At 45.7% G+C, this 20042-nt stretch overlaps 1 protein-coding gene across 1 annotated transcript in view; it reads right to left on the bottom strand.

Moving 5' to 3' along the window:
- Positions 1-244: 244 nt before the first annotated feature.
- adgb (androglobin) overlaps positions 245-20042 on the bottom strand; it is a 109653-nt gene continuing 89855 nt past the window's right edge. Inside the window, exons 34-39 of the mRNA XM_007894495.2 lie at positions 14360-14487; positions 10296-10457; positions 9704-9893; positions 9136-9244; positions 8058-8238; positions 245-711 (exon numbers count right to left, since the gene is read on the bottom strand). Of these exons, the coding sequence (XP_007892686.1) occupies positions 508-711; positions 8058-8238; positions 9136-9244; positions 9704-9893; positions 10296-10457; positions 14360-14487 (974 nt within the window). The 3' untranslated portion in view covers positions 245-507. The remainder of the gene's footprint in view (positions 712-8057; positions 8239-9135; positions 9245-9703; positions 9894-10295; positions 10458-14359; positions 14488-20042) is intronic.

Raw genomic sequence — 20042 nt, 5'->3', positions numbered from 1 at the left:
CCCCGGCCTCTGCAATCTCTCAACTCAGCAATTCCCTTCCTCGAGTCTCTCCGACTCCCTCTCTCCCCTCTTTCAAGGCATGTCAAAACCGCGCTTTTGGTCATCTTTTCCCCACCCTACCTCCCTCGGCTTCCACCTCCAATTCAATGGCCCAGCCGCCAATGTTGAGTGCTTTGAGATGTCCTTCTGACATGAAAAAGGCACTGTGTAAATGAAATGTTGTTATAATAATAATAATCCTTGCATTTGAATATAGCGCTTTTCACGTCGGGAGGACGTTTCTGGAAGGGAACCACAAAAATGTTGCTTATGTAGTCCGCGCACATTTCTCAAATGGGGCATCCGGACTTCAGCAGCCAAAAGGATACGCCATCTTGATATACCCTGTAGATCAGCTAAAATTAGCCAAGGTTTAAATTGAAATAAACAGTAATTTTCAAGTAAATAATTATTTTACTAATTCAAATTAAACTAGATAGATGCAATTTAAATCCTATATAATGCACATTATTTTTTCTTTTTCTTTCCTGTGTTCTTTGATTCATTGGAAGATTTCTTTTTTGATGTTGGACTTTTCTTCTCTTGTTCTGAATAAAGAGCCGCTTCTTGTGCTGCGATTTCCTGTTGCTTTTTTGTTTCCGCTTCAATAAGTTTACTTCGGTATGCTTCTCTCTTTTTAAAAATGGCTTCTCGAGCTTCGTCTAACTTGACCTGCAGTTCATGAAAGCAAAAGATATATGATGCTGCCTCCATACATGGGCTTACTAAATTACTAAACAAATGTTAGCAGTTCAAAATCTACCATTGAGCTTAACTGGCCTGGTTACAGCTCAGCCACCAAGCTGCCAGCAAAATAACGAATTCAGTGGCAGGGGCCACCAGTGAGATAACTCACTCAGTGGCAGAGCTCACACTTTGACACTGAAATATTGTGTTAAGAGTTCATTTGATTCCATCTCTGATTTGACTGCATGAATCTTTAATGTTTACTCACTCTCTGAGCCAGGTTTTATCATTTGGGTTCCATCTTTAAAATGGATAAATTAATCCAAAGAATCCAAATGTTATTTTTAAGGCATGAATTTATAGAAGTTTTAAAATGTTTTTGACGCATGTAGCATGTGTAGCTTCATTAATAAAGCAGCATTCTATTGGGGTTTGTTTCAGTCAGTGTCAATGTGTGCACCAAAATGTTAAAGTGCTTAGCCCAGGGAGGCTGACATGCTCTGGACTGGAGTTGCTGTCAGTTAAAGGTAAAAAAACATATGTTTTAAAAGAGTAAATACTTTTCAATATAAACTATTTGAAATAGTTGGGTAGACAAAAAACTGTTGAACGAAATCTGAATGCAGATAAAGCAAGGGCTCTTAATCCCAGAATATTGACTGTTCCTTATCTGCAGTACACTTTGCACTCAATAGTAGATATGTTGTTATGTATAATCAAGGAATACATCATATTGGGTACAAATAACAATCATAACTTTAACCTGCAAATGGCTGACAATTTAACTTCACATTTATTTGATATTTAAGGTTTCACTTATTTTCCTACTGTCAAACTGATTTTCACTGCCTGGGTTTACGCAAGTGATACAAATTCAATGTCCAGGGAAATCAACCACAACAACTTGCACTTATATAGCCCCTCCATGCAGGGTAGCGTCTAAGCTTAACAGTGGCAGAACCTGACTCCGAGCCTGGGTGAGGAGGTGACCGTAAGCACGATCCAAAAGGAAGGTTTTCAGGCGGGACTTGAAAAAGGGGAGAGAGGGATAAGGTACAGGGATTGAGGGAATTTGTTCCAGAGTTTCAGGGCGTAGTGGCTGAAAGTGCGACCTCCAATGGTGGAGGGGAGGGTGCGAGAGACAAGCAGGAAGCCGGAGTCTGGCCAGAACTGGTGAGATGGGGGTACGGAGTTTAATCTGGGTAGGTATTCGAGCAGTAGAGTTCTGAATGAGCTGGATTCTTTGAATAATGAAGCTGGGGAGACCGGCGAGGAGTGTGTTTGAAGGAAGGACAGCTGGGGGTCGAACCAGATGCCTAGATTGCGCACTGATTCGGTGAGTCTCAGGGAGAGCCCAGGGAGGTTGAGGAGTTCAGATCCGCAGGAGTGAAGACTTTGGTGAGAGCCAAGGAGTATGGCTTCCGTCTTGTCCACATTCAGCTGCAGGAAACTTGTACTCATCCAGGCTCTGATGTCTGCCAGACAAACTGATAGAACAATGGTGGACGTAGACAATGCTGGAGGAGGCAAAGTAGATTTGTGTGTCATCCGCATACATATGGCAGTTTTCCCCGTGTCTGCGGATGACATCGCCAAGAGGGAGCATAAAGCTGAGGAAAAGAAGAGGGCCAAGGATGGAGCCCTGGAGTACCCGCAGGTGACCGGGCAAGGACGGGAAGAGAAACCATTTGCTGAGATGAAGTGGAGGCAGTTGGTTAAGTAAATCACACTGTCAATGCTCTCTCAGAAGCCGGGTCCAGTGCGAATTGCTTTATTACCAGATGACTCTGCAGTGCACCAGATTGACTGTATATTCACTGTAATTTGCTGCAAAAAGCAATGTGCGTTAATGAACCACTATACCAGACAGATACAGCCTAAGCTGCTTCCTCTACTCAACAACAAAATGCATTTTTATAGCACTTCTCATGTCAGGAATCTGTTCCAAGTCCTGGACAGGCAAGGACTGTCGTCCGAGCTGGAGTTTGGATTCAGGAGGGGTTGGAAGATTACCGAAGGTCTTGATACAAACCTTGAAAGGGCAAAGCGAAGAGATTCCGGGATGGAGTTCCAAAAAGTGGGGCATAGAGGCTGATGGCCCGACCACCAATGGTGGGGCAGGTAGAGCAGAGGACATGAAGCAGGCCAGTGTCTGCCGGGTGGAGGATATGAGCAGAGAGGAGGTCAGAGAGGTAGGGGTTGCAGAGGAGTGCAGGGACTTGAATACAAGGGTGAGGATCTTGAAGTCAATCTTCTCAGGGATAGGCAGCCAGTGTGGTCTGGCGAGGACTGGGGTGATCGGGGAGCGGAGTTTCGTGCGGGTGAGAATGCGGGTGGCAGAGTTTTGAATGATTTGGATTTGGATGGGAGACCGGCGAGGAGGGCATTAGAGTAGTCCAGTCGAGAGGTGACAAAGGCATGGACCAGGGTTTCAGCGGCTTTTGAGGAGAGGTATTGGCGGAGACGGGTGATGCACCGGAGGTGGAAGAAAGTGGTGCTGGTGAGGGACCGGATGTGGGGGAAAAAAGGATAACTGGGGGTCGAACCTGACGCCTAGGTTGCGTACGGGTTCGGAGCGTTTTAGGGGGAGGTCAGGTAGGTGGAGGAGGTGAGAGCCATGCGATTTTAGATGTTGACGAGAGCCAAACAGTATGGCTTCCGTCTTGTCAATGTTCAGCTGAAGGAAGTTTGCGCTCATCCAGCCCCTGAGATCTGACAGGCAGACTGACAGAACATCAGGGGACTGGAGGTCGCAAAGAGATGGTGGAAAAATAGAGTTGGGTGTCATCTGCATACATGTGGAAATGTCTGCGGATGACATCCCCAAGAGGGAGCATGTAGATCAGAAAGAGGGGGCCAAGGATGGATCCTTTGGGTACCCCACAGGTGACCGGGTGAGAGCGGGAGGAGAAGCCGTTTGTGCAGATGTACTGCTGGCGGTTTGTGAGGTAGGCCTCGAACCAGGCGAGTGCAGTCCCACTGAGGTGGAGGAAAGGCGGTGAAGGAGGATGGCGTGATCGACTGTGTCGAACGCAGCAGAGAGGTCCAGGAGGACAAGGAGGCAGAGGGAACCCTGGTCACAGATAGAGAGGATGTCGTTTGTGACTTTCACAAGCGCAGTCTCTGTACTGTGGGCGGAAACCAGACTTGAGGGGTTCGAAGAGGGAGTGGGAGGAGAGGTGTGTGAGGAGTTGGTTGGCAATAACGCGTTCTAGAACTTTTGCGAGGAAGGACAGGTTAGAAATGGGGTGGTAGTGGCCAGGGTTTGAGGGATCTAGGGAGGGTTTTTTGAAGAGGGAGGTGATGATAGTAGTTTTGAGGGAGGCAGGGACTGATCCGGAGGAGAGGGACTGGATGATGACGTCAGCCAGTAGTGGGCAGAGGAGGGGGAGCTGGGTGACCAGCAAGTTGGTGGGGAGGGGGTCGAGGCAGCAGGTGGTGGGTTTCATGGAGGTGATGGTGGGTGAGAGGGAGGAGGGAGAGATGGGGAGGAAGGAATGTAGAATGGGGGTGGTGGTAGGAGCAGATGATGAGGAAGGTGAGGGGGACAGAGAAGGTGAGGTAGTGGATGACAAGGGACAGGTGGATGAGGCTGCCTGGCGGATGCTAAGAATTTTAGATGAAAAGTCCATGACCTACTCGCACTTGGCATTTGATACGAAGATAGAGGAGGCCTGAGAGGGGGCACGGAGGAGGTAGTGGGTGGTGGAAAAAAGGATTTTAGAGTTGTGTTTAGCCTCCAAGATGATGTTGGAGTAGAAGGCCGATTTTTGTGCGTGTCAAGCTGTGGAGATGCTCGAGCCACAGTTGGCGGTGGACTGTCAGGCCAGTTTTCCGCCATCTGCACTCGAGCAGACGGCTTTGGGTTTTTTGGCGGCGGAGATGGTTGTTGTACCAGGGGGATTGGGTGGGTTTGGAGATGGTCCTGGATTTTAGGGGGACGAGGGAGTTGAAGGTGGAGGAGAACATGGAGCAGCTGGACGGCTGCTTCAGGATCTCCGCGGGTGGAAGGCCGGGGGATAGGATGTTTGATGATGAGAGGGCCTTTGTGAGGATCTCAGGGGTAGCCTTTTCCAAGGGCAGTAGAGGTTGGTTGAGGGCTTGGTGGAGGAGAGAGGGATGTGAGAGGAGGAGATGAAAAAGTGGTCCGAGATGGCCTTGTCCACTAGGCTGAGGTTGGAAATGTCAAGGCCATGGGTGATGACGAGGTCAAGTGCATGACCACGGTTGTGGGTGGGTGAATTTATATGGAGGGTAAGGTTTAGAGAGGAGAGGAGGGCAGTGAAATCGGCAGAAGTAGTGCAGGGGGAGTTTAGGTGGAGGTTGAAATCGCCCATTATGAGCAGGTGCTCGGAGCAGAGGGACAGGGAAGAGAGGAGAGTAGAGATGTCTGTGTGGAAGGAGTCGTGGGGCTTAGGGGGGCAGTAGACAAGGAGGATTTTCAAAGGGAGAGAAGGGTGGAAGAGGGCGAGGTGCTCGAAGGAGGGGAAGCAGCCAGAGGAGTAGGAGGTGAGACCAAGGGAGGCTTTGGAAATGAAGGCCACCCTGCCGACACGTCATTGGGGTCATTTTCTCCTCGAGTAACCAAATCTGATCCCATTTTCCTGCTCACTTCCCATTTCCTTTAATATTCCTCCTCTTGAAGAAATTCTCTAATTCCCTAAAAAATAATTTATGGGCTCTGCTTCAAATTGTCTTGTGGTCAGGAATTCCACTTTCAACCAACTCTGTGTAAAGATTTTTTTCTAACTTTCTTTTTATATTTTAGTTCTTTTTGTGCTCATCTTAAATTTGTGCCTGCATGTTACAGACATGCTGACATTGGAAATAATCTGCGTGCTCCTCAGGAAACTGGTGGGCAAGGGACAATTGGTGCTTTGATGAATAATTTAGGTGATCGGGGCAGCTAGTCAATAATAAATCCATTTCAAGAGCAACCAGCTGGGTGAAACAATCTGTCCCTGTGTCACAGTGGAACCAAGTCAACGTGGTCTGCTTTATGTTTCTTAGCCAATCTTCACAGTAGTAATTGAAGAGATAATAAAGTTTTGATTAGAAACATTATCCTAGCTAAAGATTCTTACCATCTGGTGTTGGATACTCATCAAGACATTACCAAATGTCTAGGATCAATGGAAGGGGTTCAGGAGGTAAAAAAGCAGGAAGCACTCAGCAGAGAGTTTTTGGCTGGATGCTTGATTTTGTAACTGCTGATATAAAAGAGTGTTCTACACATTGTTTGTTGAGAAAATAATATCTGATTTAGTGTGGTAGAAAAGGCTGTGTTTTCCTAAAAGACGTTTGTATGAGGACCATTGGGGTGCCTTTTTGCAAAAATAAATCTTTCCATAATAATAATCCTTGCATTTGATATAGCGCTTTTCACATCTTCTAGATGTCTCAAAGCGCTTCACGAATATAATGTAAAGTGAATTGACTGTATATTTGTGGGCAAAACGCAGCAGCCAATTGCGCACAGCAGTGTCCCACAAACAGTCGTGAATTGAAATGACCAATTTATTATTGTTTTTTTCTTGAGGGATTATTATCAGGTGTGTGGAGTAAGGAAACTTGCCTAAAGTTTCACCCTGCTGGGAATCGAACCCAGGTCTCTCGCTTGTGAGGCGAGTGCTCTAACCACTGAGCTACAGCACTCCTGACTCCACCCCTGCCCCCATTTCACCAGTTACTTCCCTCTTCTCTCGAATGCTTTTTAAAAAAAAACTTCTACTTTTACTGGGGTAAGGCTTTGTGAATTCATGAATTTAACTGGTTCCTCATCAATCGCCCTTATTCATGTGTTAACCTTAACAGTAAGGCTGCTTGTAGGCTTACTGGGTGGTTCATCACAGCTGAAACTAGTCCTGTCCCAACCCACCACCTACCTGCAGGGTCCATGAATAGTCAATAGGAGAAGGAACTCTAGCTGCTTCCCCCCCGCCCTTTCCAAATCTTGAAGTATTTGAGCCAATTGTAGTTCTTTTGAGAATCAGGTGAGATGAGATGAATCAGCAGAGGCTGGAATTTGAATATGTAACTATCCATTCTGTTTGTTTCAGTGAAGCAGAATATATTAGAAGATGTGTTACAGATGTGTTAATTGTCAAATTCACTCTCCAAACTTTGAATGAGTAGCTTGTGAAAACAGATTCAGTGTCGTCAGGTCTGAGGCAAGAGATTTTGTAGTGAAGATAGGGATAGCCATTCTCTTCACACAATTAATACAATGCAATACAATTTACATTTATATTGTGCCATTCATTATTCGAGGAAGCCTCAAAGCGCTCAACACTGCTTAATGGGCACCAGGGCTGTGGATGGGAGAAATGGGGAGAGAAAGGATAAACTGAAAGCATGGTCAAACGAATGGTCTTTGATTGAGGGGAGGGAGTTAGCGGGACTCAGATGTAGTTCCAGAGAGCAGGGCAGAGTTGGCGCAAGCCTGGATGCTGATGGTGGGGCAGTTAGGGCAGGAGACATGAAGCAGACTGGTGTACCCTGAATGAAGGCAGTGACCAGGTTGGTAGGGTTAAAGGAGTTAGAAAGGTAGGGTTAGATAAGACCATGGTCAGATTTGAAGATGAGAATGATGAGCTTGAATCCAATCTACTGGGAGATGGGGAGCTCAAGGAACCGGGCAAGAATCAGGGCGATAGGCTTGCAGAGCAGGTGTGGGAGAGGGCATAGACTGCAAAATTCTGGATAGTCTACAGCCTATGTAGGATGAGCGGTGCATTAGCGTAGTCAAGCCTGGACGTTATAAAAGCATGGATGAGAGTTTCGGCAGCTTGGGGGAAAGAGGCAGTTGCAGAGGTGGGCAATGTTACAGAGGTGAGGGAAAGATGAGCGGGCAAGAGGACAGATGAGTTTGAAGAATAGTTGGAAGTCAAACAAGACACCATTGTTCCACAAGGTGAAGTGTGCGTCCATGAAGCTTAAAGTTGTTGGGGTTTGAGTTGAGCAGGTGGTGACGGTAGCTAAACAGGAGCACCTCGGTCTTGTCTATATTTAACTAAAGAAAGTTAGAGCTCATCCAAGACTTGTTATCTGACAGACATCAGTCATTAACAGCAGTGGTCCTGGATTGACAGTAGAGGCAGAGAGGTAGAGTTGGGTGTCATCCAATTACATGTGAAAATGAACCCCACGACTATGGATCATGTCACCAAAAGGGAGCATATAGATGGTGAAGAGACGAGGACCAAGGATTAATTTTAAAATGCATACATACTTTGATCATTGTGTGTGATGTATTAATATCAGGTGCAGACAATTTAAATGTTTTACAAAAGCTATCTTTGCAAGCAATATTTGTCCAGAAATTATCTCACCTGCAAATTCTCATAGGTCTCCAATTGCTTTAACTGGAGCTTCACGCGAGCATTTTGTTCTCTCTCTCTCCGTTCCAACATTGCTTCTCGTATTTTGCGGAACTGATGAATGTTATCAAGCTGATCCAGATTCTTAATGCCTATCTCTTCATTTTGAGCTGCTTCACTATCACTTTTTCCACTGAGAAAACAGTTATTGTTCATGGACCTTCTGATCTATGCAATAGTTACACGAATTAACAAAACAAATGCATATGCTTTACCTCCATTGTTGCTACTGTAAAATTGTGGTCCACTTTCCTGATATCTCAGCAGCCATTGCAAGAATTTCCAACATAATCTATAAACAATGTATACATTTTGCAAACTCTGGCTTATTTGCCAACTCTGGCTTATTTCATGCTTTCTCCCCGCTCTGTTCCCAACATCGCAGGTGAAATTTCGGCAACTTTACCCTCCTCTCTGGAGCTACCTTCAAAAATTCCCCCATCACACTCACTCATCCTATGCTTTTAAAACCCATTTAAAAATCTATCTATTCAACTATGGATTCAGGTACCCCTCTCCCCTACCCCTCCCGTCTCTTTCCCATCTTGTGCTCCCATTCCACCTTTGCAAAGCACTTTGAGACATTTTCCTATGTTAAAGATGCTATGTAAGTGCAGAATTCTGTTCTTCTTCTTGCTGGTGGTGATGATGGGAGTCAGCAATTACCATTTTGTTGCTAATTTCTACCTAAATTGCTTCTGTCATTTTCCATAGTGCTGTTGTATTCACTTCTCAACATCCTCCCTATTCCCTTACTTAACACTACTGCTGCTTTACTTTGCTTTATAACTCTACTTTTACAAAACATTCTATATTCTCAGCATCATCTCATACCCATCTTTCACTGAAATAACCTTTCAATCATCACACCTGATCTAGATCTGCCACTGTGAGGAAATTCTAAGCATGATAACAAGCAGATTAGGCTGTATTTTATCAAGAAGTAATTTAAAAATATTTTATTTAATAGATCGCACAAAGAATGATTATAGATTTCAGAAATATGATTAACAACACATTATGTAAATACCTTGGAGCTGAAGTCCTCTCAATTTGTTCTTCATACTGCTTATTCACTTCTGATGTAGTAGTAACTTGAATTGTTGGAGATGTCAATGGCCTTAAAGGCGTTGGTACATCTGTACAGAGGGTGATGTAAGAGGGTGACAATTTATTGATTTTAATAATATATTAAGGATAGTTAACAAACACAAATCATTTTGGTAGTTTGTTACTGCCTTATATGCATCAAATTTACCACACAAATATATTCCATTAATATTACTAACAAATCAGTTTTCTATGCTTCCCCAGCGAGCAATGAAAAATCAAGTCGTGCACATAAGAGGGATGCCATTTCAAATCCTGATTTGTGATGAGTTTGGTGTTCTGATTAGGCATCCATTGGAGTACGACAATTGGCCTAGGTGCTCCCTGAGCTAAGAGATCCTTGCTGGAAGGGCTGACTAGAAGGAATTGGGTTCAGCTCTAAATCCCACAATAATTTTACCATAGAATTTATATTGTACCTTTCGTGTGTGAGAGTATGAGATCGAGTATTCTTTACAAGTGACTTGTTGTGAAGAACTAAATTATACCTGTTTCAGGCAAATCCTTCGTTTCTTCAATTTCCTGATCAGCTTCATCAAATTCCTCAGTGGTTTCCTCAGCAAGGTCCTCAGCGGCCTCTTCTGCGGCCTCCTCAACAGGTTCCTCACCGATCGACTCAATATTATCAGATTCTTGTAATGAGGATTTTTTTATGTATTTCAAACGGGACTGCATGGCCTGGGGTAAACATTTTAAATTAGCATTGTAACATATAACATTTTAAGGTCCATAAAACAATCCTTAATCCTATCTAAAAATGAAAATACCACTTTTGGAATCTCCTTATGTTGTCGGAATATAGGCATATTCCTTAAAAAAAATGATCACTCAATCCACAACTGTTTGTGGGAAACTGCTGTGCACATTTGGCTGCCGTGTTTTGTCTCAAAAAACTACTCTCAGACCCTTAACGAAATGAAAAATCAATAATTTTTCTCAGACTGTGATATACTTACAGATAAATTGATAAAAAATGGGGGATGTTTGCAGAATTAAGCAAAATAATAATTGGCAAAAATGGGGTGGGGGGGGAGACATCATTAAAATCACTAAATTCTACTTTGAAAATGATTACTGTACTTTGAGAGCCCTTCCTGGTTCCGTATCCTCCCAAGCTTGTTTCATAGCACGGATTTCATCCACCCTTTCGCTGTCTTTCTTAATTTCAATCATGTCAGCTTCATTCTGGTCGCTGACGATATGCATTATGTAGTGGGGCTTATTAAAATCAAGCTGATTCACCTGAAAACAACAAACAACACTTTTAGATAACTGGAGCATTAAAATGTGACAACTTCTTTTTACTCAAAGGCTGTTTCATAGTCAAAAGAATGATGATCATCTTGCACTGAAAGCTATTGCATGAAAGATTTTACTGAGTCCAGAGAGTTGCTGCATTAAGCAAAGCATTGTTAAAATAGATTACATTAACTGCATTATAGTTAACTTTTTCTCGATAGCCTAAATCAAACTGAAAAATCTAGTTTTATTTTTAACTGTGTTGTCACTCCTCCCCCATAGGAACAAAAATATTTTATGCACTTTGTTAATGCAACAGAGCAATTGTATACTGAGGTGTGCATGTTGCTTTTATGTAGCGATGAAAGTGTTAATGATAAAAGAAATAGTCTCAAATTATTTGTTCGGGAAATGTATTGAATGTGTTAACAACAACAACAACAACAACATCACATTTGTATGGCGCCTTTCACGTTGGGAGGACGTCCCAAGATGCTGGACGCTCAGAGTCTTGGAGCTGGGAGGGATGGGTTGGGGCTAGAGTGAAAGGGGGAGATGGGGAGAGGGTAGTAGACGGAACGGCAGAGGCAGCTGGGCGAATCCCTTCAACTTTGGACTTGAGGAAGCATCGTCTTGCAGTTGGCATTGGAGGTGAGGACGGGTGAGGCTTGAGAGGGTGGGCGGAGGAGCCGGTTGGTGATGGAGAAGAGAAGCCTGGGGTTATCGTTGGCCCACAAGATTGTCTTGGAATAGAACGACGATTTAGCAGAGGCGAGGGTGGAGTGGTAGAACTTGATAAGGTCCAGCCAGATCTGCCGATGGACCATTAAGTTCAATTTAAGCCAGGTGGGTTCTGCAGCATGCATCTGTGCTTTAAGGGAGTGGAGGTTAAAACCCTTAATAGATGCTTAATGTAGTTTTAGTAACATAGTGGTGATAATTGGGCATTTTTTGATTTATTAGCGATTGTGCTTTCTGGCCTGGCTTGCAATTGGAGCAATACTAATCCATCGGCAGATTTGGCTTCACCACACCAAGACCTACCGCTGAGCTCTTGCCTCCACCAAATCCTCCTTCTCCTCCAAGGCTATCTTGGAGGCAAAGGACAACCCCAGGCTTTCTCTCTTCCACCACAAACCGTCTCCTCCGTCCACCTTCCCATGCCTCGCCCATCCTCTCCTCAAACTCCAACTGTGAGGAGATGCTGGACTTCCTTGAATCCAAAATCGAGGAGATACATTTAGCCACCTCTGCCCTGCCCACAGCCACCCCCACACCATCTCTCCCTCATGACCCACCACCCCACCCATTCCTCCCCTATCCTCCTTCGACCCTATCTCTCCCTTCTCCCTCACCACGACTGTCCGCAAACTCAAACTCACCACCTGCTCCCTCGATCCCATCCCCATCTCTCTCCTCATCTCCCAGCTCCACCTTCTGGCCCCTTTCCTGTCCGACGTCATCAACCTCCACTGGTTCAGTTCCCACCCCACTAAAAACAGCCGTCATCAGCCCCATCTTGAAAAAACCTTCCCTGGACCCATTCCTTCTCTCCAGCTCTAACCTCTCATTCCTCTCCAAGGTCCTGGAACGAGTCGTTGTGTCCCAGCTCCGCTCCTTTCTTTCTCGCCATTCCCTCTCTGAACCCCTCCAATCCGGCTTCCGTGCTGCCCACAGCACGGAAACAGCCCTGGTCAAAGTCACTAATGACATTCTGAGCATCTGTGATCAGGGCTCTCTCTGCCTCTTTGTCCTCCTCGACCTTTCTGCCGCCTTTGACACTGTCGACCACTCCATCCTCATACACTGCCTCTCCTCTTTACTTAATCTTCGCGGACCCGCCCTTGCCTGGTTCGATTCCTATCTCTCTCACCATCTCCACTTTGTTGCCTCCAATGGTTTCTCCTCCAGCCTCGCACTGTCACGTCTGGTGTCCCCCAGGGCTTTGTCCTTGGCCCTCTCCTCTTTAATATCTACATGCTCCTCCTTGGTGACATCATCCGCAGGTATGGGGACAACTTCCATATGTATGCGGATGACACCCAACTCTATCTTTCTGCTTCCACCATCAACTCCAGGACCACTGCTGTCCTGACAGACTGCCCAACTCCGCCACTACCTCATCCCTCAGGCCGCTGAAACTCTTGTTCATGTGTTCATCACCTCCAGACTCGACTTTGCAAACGCCCTGCTTGTCGGCCTTCCCAACTCCTGTCTCCACAGGCTGCAGATAATTCAGAGCTCTGCATCCATGTCCTCTCCCGCATCAAACTCCGTGACCCCATCTCCCCCATTCGCGCCCGACTCCATTGGCTCCCTATCCTTCAGAGGATCCAGTTCAAGATCCTGGTTCTCATCTACAAAGCCTTTCATGGCCTCACCCCACCCTACTTCTACGACCTCCTAACACGCTACCAGCCTGCCCTTTCCCTCCGCTCAATCGGCTCCGGCCTGGTCCACGTCCTCCGACCCACCCGCCTCACCATTGGCAAGAGAACCTTCAGCCACTCTGCCCCCAACCTCTGGAATTCCATCCCCCAGTCACTCTGCCTCGCCTCCTCCTTAGCCTCCTTCAAGTCCCGCCTCAAGACCCTCCTCCTCGACCATGCCATCGGCCACCCCCCCTTCCCCTCCCCTTCTCCCCCACCTGACCCCAGCTCGGGTCTGCTGCACACTGTCTAGCACCTTGGGACATCCTCCTGACATGAAGGGCGCTATACAAATGTAATCTTGTTGTTACTCAGAAATGGCAAAATGAAGCACATGGATTACTGCAGATTTGGTTGCATAAATTAAATAGAGGTATAGCAGTAAAAAAATATATTTTACAGTCTTAAAATTAGTTATATTTTTATTATTTTATTAATGCCCCATCCTACCTCTGCGGCTCCTCAAACCCTCAGACCCACCCGCTCAGTGAGCACCATGTTTCATGTTCACTGTCCTCTCATTGCTGCTGAAATCCTTAGGCATGCTTTGTCATCATAAAGGTACATTTTTCCAAAATATTATTGCTGGCTTCCCAAGATCCAAAGCTTGTAGCCAAAATTCACTCCCACATAAAGTTAACCTCAGGACTCATCCCTCCTACCCTACCTTGCAATCTTCTCCAGCACTACAAACCAAATGGTACTCTTCTGACGTCTGTTGCTTATTCTGCATTTCTATCTTCTACACCATGAGTGGCTGAATCTTTAACTCCACTCCCATACACCTATCTGCAACAATGCTCTTAATTCCACTTAATCCGGCAAAATCTCCTAAAATACATCTGTTTAATTATGCCTGCCATCAACATCTTTAAATCTCTTATTTTCCTGCTATCTTCTTATTTTGCCACTATATTCAAGATGAAGTATTGAATGGAGGAATAGGAAAGGGTGGGAGAGTGGTGGTGGTAAAGGAATTGGGGGCCATTAAGGAATTAATGAGGGACTGCTTCTATCAGGCACCTGCCCCATCAGATATTCCACAGAACCAGAGGTTATGTCTATCTCAGGAACTGGGTGTCAGGAGCAAGTGAAGTTGATTTACAGAACTGGATCCAGAGTGTCCACCTGGATATGTAATGCATGCTCATCAAAGCAAACCTATCACTGCACCATTCTCTTCTACAATACATTCTCCACAGCTTATTGGTCCATTCTCAATATTAATTACTATTTCATCTTATTTACATATTATTTGAAAGGATTTCTAATGTTCTTTGGCACTGGCTGCTGTAATCAGTTACTGGCAGGACACACTGAGCTTTTTCCAACAAGTTTCACAATTCCTTTAGAAATCATCAGTGACCTTTCATAATTATCCCATGCTCGTTTTTGGTAGATAAACAACCACAAAATTTACATCTGAAATAAGAGCAGTCTGACAAAACAGAAAGAAAAAGAATAATGGGAACATACCCGAGACTCTGGTCTTGATATGACTTTCTCTTTTCCTCCTTTTGATTTTTTGGAAACTCTGCTTTCAAAGCTTGGACGCACATCCATAATTATTGCAGAAGGCTGTTCCTCAAACTTTTGTCCAAAAACTAGATACAAAGTTGACATCAGAACAACAACATTCACGTATTTTTAAGTTTGTTGGCAAGACATGTGATGCAAGAATAGAAGACACAGCAACACTTATTCTTTATTTTTCTCATCTCACTAGCTCCTCTGGGTTTTGTATCGCTGAAGAGGATGTGATGTAGAATGTTTCTATTTTCAAGTACGCTGGCTAAATACTGAACCATATAAAAACCTGCCAACCAATCTGCTGCAATGCTCTTAAAACCACTTCATCTGGCAAAATAATTGCAACTTTTAAAAGAATTCTATTTCTTTACAAAGTTGCAACCTGATGCTGTTACAGTGGTAAAGTGTCAATTTCAGATTTCTTAACAAAAGAACTCCAAATGCATTACAACATAGCATTAGTTAAATGATCCACGTAAAATGATAGTACAATCCATTCCAGATATAGGGAAACGTTATGTGTAGTGGCATGCATGGAACTTTGTCTGGTTTGGAGACGCTTAAACATTGTAATGGGTTTCCACATGTGGCAGACACCTGGCTCAGCCCAGAAAAGCCAATATAGAACCTTCTTTACTCAAAGAGTGAAAAACAATTACTAAGCTATTTGATGCAAAGCATTGGAGTTACAGAAAATGCCAAATTTATCTCATTCTTCTATAGTGCCATCTTAACACAGCATCATGCTTTTTTTAAAAAAAAAGATCCAGTGTCCTGGCCTTAACTCGCCTTCCTAATAACATAACATAACATGTAGGAGCAGGAGTAGGCCATTCGGCCCTTCGAGCCTGCCCCATCATTCAATCATGGTTGATCTTCTAATCTAACTCCAGCTAATAACCTGACCCTGCCTTATCCCCATATCCCTTAATCCCTTTTGCAATAAGAAATCTATCTATCTCAGTCTTGAATATGTTCAAGGAAAATAATAACCCATTACAAGCCGCTGAAACTCTTGTTCATGCCTTCATCACCTCCAGGCTCGACTATGCAAACGTCCTGCTTGTCGGCCTTCCCAACTCCTCCCTCCACAGGCTGCAGATAATCCAGAACTCTGCAGCCCGTGTCCTCTCCCGCACCAAACTCCATGACCCCATCTCCCCCACTCTCGCCCGACTCCATTGGCTCCCTACCCTTCAGAGGATCCAGTTCAAGATCCTGGTCCTCACATACAAAGCCCTCCATGGCCTTGCCCCACCCTACCTCTGCGATCTACTGACCCCCTACCAACCCGCCCATTCCCTCCTGTCAGCCGGTTCTGGCCTGCTCCACGTCCCCGACCCACCCGCCCCACCATTGGCGGCAGAGCCTTCAGCCACTCTGCCCCCACCCTCTGGAATTCCATCCCCAGTCACTCCGCCTCGCCCCCTCCTTAGTCTCCTTCAGGTCTCCCCTCAAGACCCTCCTCTTCGTCCATGCCATCGGCCACCCCCCTTCCCCTCCCCTCCCTTACACCCCCAACCCCAGCTCGGGTCTGAAATGCTGTACTCTGTCCAGCGCCTTGGGACGTCCTCCCGATGTGAAATGTAATCTATACAAATGTAATCTTGTTGTTGTTGTACAGTTGTTCATTACCTCCTGGTAAATAAATACTTCCCATTTTCTGTCCTGAAATTACCTTTTACAGCCCTAGATCCATGCCTTCTTGTCTGGTTGTCAAGGTTAAAAATTGTTGTTTTGAGTTTACATTCTCAATTCCGTTTAAAAGTGGATCACATCTAGGCTCGACTACACCAACTCCCTGCTTGTCAGGCTTCCCAACTCGTCCCTCCACAAGCTGCAGATCATCCAGAACTCAGCAGCTTGTGTACTCTCCGTGATCCTATCACTGGCTTCCCATCCCTCAGAGGATAGAATTCAAAATCCTTGTCCTCGCCTTTAAGGCCCTCCACGGCCTTGCTCCTTCCTACTTTTGTGACCTTCCCTTGACCCATCACAGCTATCCAGCTACCGGCCCATCTCCAACCTCCCTTTTCTGTCTAAGGTCATTGAGAGAGAAGTTGCCTCCCAGCTTTACTCTTTCCTCTCCTCCCACTCCCTCCTTGAGCCCCTCCAATTGGATTTCCGCGCTGCCCACTGCATGGGTGACCAGGGCTCCCTCTGCCTCCTCATCCTCCTCGACCTCTCTGCGCCGCCTTTGATACTGTGGACCACTCAATCCTCCTCCACTTCCTCTCCTCCCACCTCAACCTTCAAGGTTCTGTCCTTGACTGGTTCAGGTCCTACCTTTCACACCGCCTCCACTTCGTTTCTGCAAATGGCTTCTCCAGCGCCTTGGGACGTCCTCCTGACGTGAAAGGCGCTTTATAAATGGAATCTTGTTGTTGTTGTTGTTGTTCTCCTCCAGCCCCCGCGCTGTCTTGTGCGGTGTTCCTCAGGGCTCTGTCCTCGGTCCCCTCCTCTTCACCCTCTACATGCTCCCCCAAGGTGACATCATCCACAGACATGGGGTAAATTTCCACATGTATGCAGATGACACCCAACTCTATTTCTCTGCCTCCACCCTGAACTCCAGGACTACTGGCATCCTGACCAACTGCCTGTCCGACATCAAGTCCTAGACGAGGGACAACTTTCTCCAACTGAACGTCAGCAAGACCGAGGCCCTCCTGATTGGCTCACACCAGCGCCTCCTTACCTCAGGTGCTGGCAGCATCAGCTTCCACGGTTGCACACTCAACCTCACTAAGCCAGTCAGGAACCTGGGTGTCTTGTTTGACCCTGAACTGTCCTTTCTCCCCCACATCTGCGCCACAATCGGCACTGACTACCACCACCTTCACAACATTGCCAAACTCTGCCATTGCCTCACCCCTCAGGCTGCAAAACCCTCACCCACGCATTCGTCAACATCAAGGCTTGATTATGGAAATTCCCTCCTCATTGGCCTTCCCAACTCTTCCCTTCACAAGCTGTAGACCATCCAAAACTCTGCAGCTCAGGTACTCTCACGCACCAGGCTTCATGGCCCCATCACTCCCACCCTCGCCCAACTCCACTGGCTCCCCATCCCTCTGATGATCGAATTCAAGATCCTCGTCCTCACTTTCAAGACCATCCATGGCCTTGCCCCCTTCTACCTCTCTAACCTGCTGACTCCCTATCAACCTGCCTGCTCCCTCCATTCAGCGGGCTCCGGTCTGCTCCATTTCTCCCACCCGACCCACTCTACCATTGGTGGCCGTGCTTTCAGCCTCTCTGCCCCCACATTCTGGAACTCCATCCCACGGTCCCTTCGCCTTGCTCCTCCCTTGCCTCCTTCAAGGCCATTCTATAGTAAATACTATAACAAACCTTGCATTTGATATAGCGCTTTTCACGTCTTCTAGACATCTCAAAGCACTTCACAGAATATACTATAAAGTGAATTGACTGTATATTTGTGGGCGAAACGACCCTCCTCTTCGATTGTGCCTTCAGTCACTCTCCCACCTCTCTGCCTTACCTCACCCTTACTCCACCACTCCCCCAGGCTCGGGTCCTGACCCCTGACTGTCCAGCGCCTTGGGATGTCCTCCCGACATGAAAGGTGCTCTATAAATGTAATTTTGTTGTTGTTGTTGTTGCTAACTCCATATCAACCTATTCGCTCCCTCCACTCAGCAGGCTCTGGCCTGCTCCAAGTCCACCACCCATCACCTCCCATGATCGGCGGTCAGGCCTTCAGCATCTCTGTCCCAACCCTTTGGAACTGTCCCACATTACCTTTGTCTCCCTCTCTTTCTTGCCTTTTTCAAAGCACGTCTCAAGACCCTCCTCTTCGAATGCGTCTTCAGCCATCCTCCTACCCTCCCTACCCTCCACCCTCCCTGATCCCAACTCCCTGCTCGGGTTCCGACGTGAAAGGCTCCACACAACTGTAAATTTGTGTTGTAATTTGTATTGTAAATTGGTATATTCATCTATAAGCAGGAAATTTGTTAATTATGTTTATTCAAGACTTTTAGTAGTTCATTCTGCTAACACTAGGGATCTGCCATGCTGCCGGTCTTTTTTTTAAAAAGCAGGTATTTTTTCATCACAAAGAAGATGAGAAAGTCAGGGATGACAAAAGACTATTCAACCCTAAAGTTCATCCCTCTTTTGTTGCTTATGATGGAGCTGGAGGAAGAATGCAACAGTGGTAGGAATGAGCGAGGACAATTCTGGATGATATTCAAATCAATTCACTAGATGGCACTATTGCTTCGTTAAACAGAAGCAAGTATGCAATGAAGCTAGAATGAGAAATATTCCAAATTATGTACAGATTTAACTGGAAAATGGACTGACTCGGAATGGAATAGTTTTTTTACATAAATGTACTGATTATGAAAGAATTTCTCCTAATTAATTCTAAATTTAGACTCACTGAAACAATGCACAATCTAGGCGTCCGGTTTGAACCCCAGCTGTTTTCCTCCCCCCATCCAGTACCTGACCAGGACCGCCATCTTCCACCTCTGCCACATTGCCAGCCTCCAACCGTACCTTACCCCAAATGCAGCCTTGCGTATGCGTTTGTCATCTCCCGCTTGGATTAATCAAACGCACACCTTGCCAGTCTCCCCAGCTCCACTATTGAAAAGATCCAGCTCATTTTGCTGCCTGCATACTGACCCGGACCAAACTGTATACCCACATCTTACTAGTTCTGGCCAGGCTCCACTGGCTCCCCATCACCGAACGGATTCAAATCCCTTCACTCTCTGGCACTTCCCTACCTCTCCGACCTCCCCACTGCCCAATCCACCACCTGGCACTTCCGCTCAACTGGCACCGACCTCCTGCTTGACCCTCGCACCCTCCACCCCACCATTGGAGGTTGCACTTTCAGCCACTGTGCCTGAAACACTGGAACACTCTCCCTCAATCCCTCTCTCCCCCTTTTCAAGTCCTGCCTGAACAACTTTATTTTCGACCGTGCTTACGGCCACCGTACCCCCCGGCTCTGAGTCAAGCTCCGCCACTGTTAAGCTCTCTGAGACTCTACCTTGCATGGAGGGAGCTATATAAGTACAAGTTGTTGTTGTAAATTTGCAAAGAGGCTTCCAAGTTTGCTCATTCTGATAGCTCAAACAGACTACAATATGTTGCGAGATCCTTCTAACAACTGCACTTATGGCTATAATTCTTTTTGTACCAAGCCACTAATCAGCAGTTCAAAACCATGAACATGTAAATTGCAAATTTGACCACAATTTGAATTCTGCAAATTCAAAACATTGCTGGATAGATGTTTGGTGAAAGAAGTGATTGAAGGGTACAGTATTTCTCAAACTTGGAAAATGGTTGGCTAGATCACAATATTTTATTTCCAGTTCTGTGCATTCCTAAATTGCTAAAGCATTGGTTGTAGAATTGTTTGTTGAACTTGTTTGTTCCTGGGGCTCCATGTCAATGTGGGTTGTCACACAATAAAGTGACAACCAAAAAAATAAGGTTGTCGCAAAATAAAGGGACGTGGTTCTTTTTCTTTAAATGTCATAAAAATATTAATATGGCAAGTTCCATTATTTTATGGGCACATTAAGTGGAATCTAATCTGCCATTAATCTTGATATATGAATAGAATGGTAGCATTCGTTTT

This window comes from Callorhinchus milii, unplaced genomic scaffold (genome assembly GCF_018977255.1).
Source record: "Callorhinchus milii isolate IMCB2004 unplaced genomic scaffold, IMCB_Cmil_1.0 Scaffold3, whole genome shotgun sequence".
Classification (NCBI taxonomy): Eukaryota; Metazoa; Chordata; class Chondrichthyes; order Chimaeriformes; family Callorhinchidae; genus Callorhinchus; species Callorhinchus milii.
This window is presented reverse-complemented; position numbering and strand designations above follow the sequence as displayed.